This window comes from Arachis hypogaea, chromosome 20 (genome assembly GCF_003086295.3).
Source record: "Arachis hypogaea cultivar Tifrunner chromosome 20, arahy.Tifrunner.gnm2.J5K5, whole genome shotgun sequence".
In the NCBI taxonomy this organism is placed as follows: Eukaryota; Viridiplantae; Streptophyta; class Magnoliopsida; order Fabales; family Fabaceae; genus Arachis; species Arachis hypogaea.
The window spans coordinates 144,264,974-144,271,377 of record NC_092055.1 but is presented as its reverse complement, the minus strand read 5'-3'; the positions used below and the strand labels follow the sequence as shown (position 1 = coordinate 144,271,377).

Here is a 6,404-nt window from a genome sequence, read left to right as displayed (position 1 = left end):
TACTGCCCTGCCTATCTAGAGTATTCATTATTCAAACGGTAGAACGAGCATCGAACTCATATCATTATGAAATATAAAAGTTTATTGAATTAATAGTTGAATTGGTCGTTGAAGAATTTGCGAATCAAAATGGCCTGGATCAGATGGCGAATTAGTTGCCTCTTAAAATGTTGCATCCGGATTCAATTCCCAACCAAGACTACATTGTGATTTAAGAACTGCATAGTGTGGAGTGGATGTGTGAGTAGTGTAAAAAAAAAATGTCATATAACATATACATAACGCTCAAACAGTGTTTCAGTTTAGCATTCATTGAGATTGTTAACATCATAATTAACAAAATATTACTAGGACTCGCAGGTGTATCTTTTAGAAACTATTTTGATGAATCAAATTTTTAAGAGACTAATTTAATTTACTGATAAATTTTCAGAGACTTATTTAATTATTAACCCCATACGCTGAAAACACCCAAAAAAAAAATATTTTAGTATATTGAGTATAAATCCTTCTTTTGCACAGATATATATAATTTTTTTTTTTTACCAAAGATATGAGACTCGAACCCGCAACCTCTTAATTGAGTATGGGGAGATTATGCCATTTGAGTTATAACTCATTGACTAAAAATTTGGAAAGATAGGAGACTCAAACCCGCAACCTCTTAATTGAGTATGGGGAGTCTATGCCATTTGAGCTATTACTATATAATTATTATTATTATAATAATAATAATGATTGTTATATATTATCATATTGGTAAGTATAATTAGTTTTCACACTTACTATTTAAATGATCATACAAACGAAATGATTTCAAGCACATTTACAATGTCAACCAATAAAAATTTAAAAAGGTTGTGGGTGGTTATCACAATGAGTAGTTCCTCATTAAGAATCATAACTTCTATGGGCTAACGGTGTAAAAACGTCCAACCCTGTAAATACATAAAAATTAAATCCATTATAATATTTGAATAATTAGCATTAACTTATTCTACCACTCTCACTACATAAGGCATATCCTTATTTCTACAAAGTTTCCCGTTCTTGATTGTAGTTTTTGTTTTTAGCTAGCCAAAGAAACGTGAGTACTTAACCTCTATATAAATATTACAGTTAAAAATAGAATATTGATGAATTAGATTAGAATTAGTTACAAAAGTATCTACACATTTGCATGCATATTTGTGGTTTGGAAGTGGTAGACTATCTGAGTCAGAGAAATTATTACAAGTTCCATTAATATTGAATAGATTGATATAGAAGTTGTATGGAGAATGGGACCGATATACCAATAAATCTGTTAGACATTTAATCCAAACTTGATGAATAAATGTAGTTAATTTACAGCACCCCCAGATTTGCAAAGTGACAATAACATAACATAGACACACATACTTACATTGGGACAAGAATAGCTATGGTATTAATCACATAAGCTTTTACAAAAAATAAAATAAAATAAAATGAATTGAAAGAAAGAAAGAAAAATTGTAGTAGCAAACATTTCTCAGAAAGGTATCCTCTGTCAGCTTGATACATGTTAGAGAGAAAGAGAGAGACTTGAACTTACAACACAGAGAAGAGAGCTTTTAAGTGCCCTCCATTGACAAGATCTCGAGTTCAGCCCACCAGAGTGGAGAAAGTCTTGGGACGGCTTGGTCGGGCGATATTTTAAGCGCATCCCTCAGCTTGAGAGTTACATCCTTCATTGTTGGTCTTACACTTGCATCTGATTGAGTGCATTCATGGATCACATCAAATATCACACTCAGTTCTTCATCTTTGAATGATTGCAGCGTCGGATCAACAATAGAGCGGTCGCTTGTCTTCTCACGCAAGTACTTAGCAGACTGCGAAGTTCATGGAGAATCATTCTTTGTTAAACAATGTGGCTGCACTTATTTCATTTCCTCTTTTCTTTTTCAGGATTTTGTGAAAGAGACTTTATTGGTATTGTTTTCTATTTTAACAATTTTATGAAGGATAACACTAAACTCTTGTTCTTTTTTACTATTTTCTTCACAAAATTCTGAACCAAGAAATACTAAAAAAAAAAGAGAGGACAAACATGTACCCAGTCTGCAAGGACAGTAAGGTTGCCATGGTCCTGGTATGGTAGCTTCCCAGTAATGATTTCAAGCAATAAAACTCCAAATCTATAGACATCGTTTTCAGGACAGCACTCAGGCGGCAACTCGAATTGCTTTGATTCGCCTTCAGTTGTTTTGGTTGGCGATACTACATTCTTGCAAAAAACTACCTCTGCAATCTGAGAGATTGAAAGAAAGGAGATAAGTTAGTTTGCAACAATGTAACAAAAGCAAACAAAAGGAGTTCGAGATGTGAATACCTTAGCTGCAAAGTCATCAGTTAATAAAATAGCATCTGAACTCAGCTCGGAATGAGCTATTGGTGGATTGAGATCATGGTGCATGTACTGAAGACAATAAGCAGTGCCCATAATAACCCTCATCCTTGCACTCCAATCAAGGTGTTCAACTTCAGGAACTGAAATGAACAAGCATTAGATTGATTCAGATTTGCCATGTGCAAGATAGTAACTAAGGAAAAAAAGTATTACCATTCAGGTGATCATATAGGGTTCCACTTGGAGCATACTCAAACACCATCATCCTTGTGAAGGGTTGTTCTTCATCACAGTAACCAATTAGATTGGTGAAGTTCTTGTGGTTAATACGGGACAAAATATCAAGCTGAAGCATATAACAAACAAAAATTAGCAGCAGGTCAAGTTTGAGAATTGAGAGTCCTCTTGATTGAACAACTTGGGATCTTAATTCAAATATCTTTTATCTTTTTTAAACCTTTTTTCGATATGCCATCTCCATGCTCTTTGTCCAATGTGCTGAAGAAGTAATAGTAGTAGAAGCAACAGCAATCTCAACGCCACTGGACAGAGTTCCTTTGTATATGGTGCATGAACCTAAATCATAAATGATATTGCTGAAATCTTCACAAGCTGTCTCCAGCTCCGCTCGGTTCAATTTTGGGACACCTGCATTTCATATGGAGACATCAACCAATATCACCATTTTAAATGAGATTATAAACACAAACATCCCATTTTAAATTTTTCAACAAAATTCGACACTAGGAGATAGGCTGAATGTAATTGTTCATTTGAATCATATACAAGATGTGGTTTTTATTTGTCTCATTGGATTGCTACCTGTTACAAATGCTTTCTGCAACTGTCCACTTATTCCTGTCCTCCAGGGCTTTATTACTTTTACAGCTCGTTTTCTCCAAATCCAAAGAAGGACCAAAATAATAATGACCAAGAGAAGCACACATATAACAATAACAACAATCTTCCACGGGCTTGAACCATTTTCATTTGAAGAAGGACTATCGTTTGGAGGAGAATTAGAACTTGAAGGTGGTGAGTTGGGTGAATCAGTTTGTTTGGAAACTGGTACAGCTGGGAAAGATCCACTACTCAGGGTAGTTGGAACGGAACTAATCGGTACAGGCGCCCCGGCAAAAGGTGCAGCGGCAAGGTTACTGCTGGACTCATCAAGCAACCGTCGGCGTGCAGTATTGACTAGATTTGATGTACTTGGAGCAGTCTCTATCCCATCAGAACCTACAAGATGCAAGACATATTTTGAATGCAAATTAAAAGTGATTTTTCATTTTTCACAGGCTACAAATTAATCAATGTTCTATACTCACCGGGCAAATTGTCACAGTTATTCCCTCTGATTCCATGAGAGGAGGCCTTCTCTGACTTGAACCTTAAAATCAGAGTAGACAAAACAATGATATCCAACATCTGAGTGAAACATGGAAGGAAAGCATGAAATGGACAAATTAAGATCACTAGACCAAGGAGAAATATGAACCGCTTACCATTGTGCCAACTTTCTATTTCTGAGGTGAGGTGAAGTTTTCAGAGATGAATAATGCTCAACGACTTCAATTGTATTGCCACAAGCCAACCTATGTGAAAACAATATTTCATTTAAAAGTATACCCAGAAATCTACTAAAACACTAGCATTTTTTTTTCCGTTTAGTGAGGTTGGTTATATAGAGCAAATAACATCATAGTATCCTATTATAAACATGTCTATGTACAACTATTTAAATCTAATAAAACTGCAATAACTCCAGCTTATTTAGATCTCCAGGTTCTTTGGGAATGGTGACAGAAAAATTCTTCTTGCATAACAAATTCTGATTTAGAAATACAATGAAATATAGAACTTGCCAGGAGCATCCATAAACTTTGTAGTGGAATAATAACATTTTTTACGCATATCATGACTACTAAGACAATTTAAGAAAGATTTCTATATGACAAATATCGAGCTATAAGATTTTTTTTATTATTACAATTTAAAAGATAAAATTCAATCAGAGCTTTCACAGCTTCAAGAGGAATGCTGATAGGGATAGTTTCCCAAGCTCAGGGGCCAACGCCCCTGCCAAAGATAGTCCATTCAGCTCCCTACAAGAAATAACACTAAGGCATAAAATCCAATAAGCATGCCATGTTCAGCATTGCATTCATATCTATCAAACTAGCAGCTTTCTCAAAACAAGAAGAATGACCTTCACTAAAATAAGTGATTCTCACTGAAAAAAAGCTATAAAGAGGGCAACACCATGGAACTTACAGCATGTTCACTTTACCATCAACACAATGGGCACCTGACCACTTGCAGGCATCATAATCATTTGAATTCCAATTTGCTAGAGCGCCGTAAGGATCAGTCAGCCGAAATTTCAGTAGAGCCAATCCTGTTTCTATCCATTGAAATGCATCATGAAGAAATCATACAATAGACACAAGAAAAAGAATATGTCAATGGGGTTGTGGGTGGAACCGTGGAAGTAAAGCAAGAGGAAAATCCATGAAAATCACCTTCATCATTCAGAGAGCAAGACTGCTGAATTCCACACGCAGAAATCAATAGAATGTAACTCCAAAGGCATAACCCAAAGGGGCCCCATTTACTTTCCATATCTTTGTGAGGCCAATGCCACACTGGTAGACTTTGAGACCAAGTCAATATCTCTTTATAGCCAGGAAGCTATATGATACATGCATAGCATATGTACAAAACTTTCCAGGTTTTTTCAGTAACAAAAAACCCTTCAACCTCTCCTATCCAGCAGAAATTCACTAACTAGGCAAAACGCATGTATAATTACAAAAGGAATGCAAAATTAATAGCAGGTCTGGGGTCTGAAGATCACGTCAGGGTCCCTCATTTTCTGTATTTTATCTTTTCCTTACAACCTTGTGCCCAGCAAGTACATAACCGAGCTCAATATCCCTCTCTCAGAATGATTCCCAGCAATGTTTGGGGGAGCTGAAAGAAATGACACCAACATCAACCAAATGATTTCATTTCCTTTTCACAGAACATAATAATGAAAATGCTGACAATCACCAACCAAAGACATAACAATGAAGAAACAAAGAATAACCCCATTGGCAAGCAAGCTCAATGCTTTTTTCCTTTTTCCCTTTTTCAAAAAAGAAACCAAAAAAAAAAGGCAAAAGGGAGCATTGAATTACCATGCAAAAGGGAGAAAGGAATCGAACCAATCGACAATGCAGGATGCAATGCAAGTAGGCAGAGATCAAATTTCAGGAAGAAGGAAAAAGGGGGCAGCAGAAGAAGAAGAAGAAGAAAAAAAAAACAATCTTTTGAATGCAAAGATTGATCTTTTTTTCTTTTTTCTCCGGAGGAAAAACAGAACTGAACCCCTTAATGTTCCCTTGTAATGGTGCCCTTTGCAGGATGATCTCAGAGGAAGCTCTCTTCGACCATGTCCGTCAGGGCAGAGGCGCGTTCTTTCTTTCTCTCTGTGTCTCTCTTTCTCACACACACAATCTTGTTTTTCTCGATCTCTCATGCAACGTCGTTTGTTGTCTTCTTTTGTCATATTTTTCTCTCTCATCACCGCTGCCAGCCACAATTCCCATCTCATTATTTTCTTTTACTTTTATTATAAAACTAATTAATTCATTTTCTTTCTTTCTTTTTTGGGATGGAATTAATTAATTAATCAAATACTTTTCTAAAAGAGAAAATTAGTTATTTGGGCCACCACATCCAACTCACTCTCACGTGTTTTAAATATACAAGATAATGATAAATTGATTTTGTTTTTATTGAAATATATTACATAAGCATACAATACCATATATACAATACCAATAAAATTTTAATTTTTGACGAATCAATCTTTAATCTCTTAAATTTAAAAATACAGTAGAAAACCAAACAAATAGCTCAGTCCAAAAAAACTTATAATGGGCTTTTGGTAGCATTAATGAAAAGTAATTAGTTATGGGTCGCTTGGTTTTTTGGTCATTGGATCAAAGAGGAAGCAAAGCGTATGCATAGCCCTTTTTTGTTT

At 35.4% G+C, this 6,404-nt stretch overlaps 1 protein-coding gene across 9 annotated transcripts; it reads right to left on the bottom strand.

The window, feature by feature from the left end:
- Positions 1-704: 704 nt before the first annotated feature.
- LOC112734954 (protein MALE DISCOVERER 2) lies at positions 705-5,902 on the bottom strand. Of its 9 annotated transcripts, none has more exons than XM_029291863.2 (12): positions 5,557-5,902; positions 4,897-5,347; positions 4,649-4,778; positions 3,880-3,969; positions 3,703-3,764; positions 3,197-3,613; positions 2,832-3,022; positions 2,588-2,720; positions 2,357-2,514; positions 2,081-2,275; positions 1,577-1,856; positions 705-938 (listed from the first exon to the last, which is right to left on the bottom strand). In XM_029291863.2, the coding sequence occupies exons 2-11, from the start codon at positions 4,994-4,996 to the stop codon at positions 1,596-1,598; spliced, it is 1,737 nt and encodes a 578-aa protein (XP_029147696.1). In that variant the 5' UTR covers positions 4,997-5,347; positions 5,557-5,902; the 3' UTR covers positions 705-938; positions 1,577-1,595. The 9 variants fall into 9 exon arrangements, with proteins under 9 accessions (XP_029147696.1, XP_072086219.1, XP_072086220.1 ...); XM_072230118.1 differs by having other exon boundaries at positions 5,584-5,897; XM_072230119.1 differs by having other exon boundaries at positions 4,649-4,772; positions 5,557-5,895.
- Between the last annotated feature and the right edge of the window lie 502 nt (positions 5,903-6,404).

What these genes read in the sequence shown, in the direction of transcription:
- LOC112734954 (XM_029291863.2), bottom strand. Translation starts at nt 4,996, where the DNA reads ATGGAAAGTAAATGGGGCCCCTTTGGGTTATGCCTTTGGAGTTACATT. An exon ending in CCTATATGATCACCTGAATG is followed by an intron (nt 2,515 to 2,587) that starts GTAATACTTTTT and finishes TGTTCATTTCAG; the next exon opens with TTCCTGAAGTTGAACACCTT. An exon ending in CTGATGACTTTGCAGCTAAG is followed by an intron (nt 2,276 to 2,356) that starts GTATTCACATCT and finishes TCAATCTCTCAG; the next exon opens with ATTGCAGAGGTAGTTTTTTG.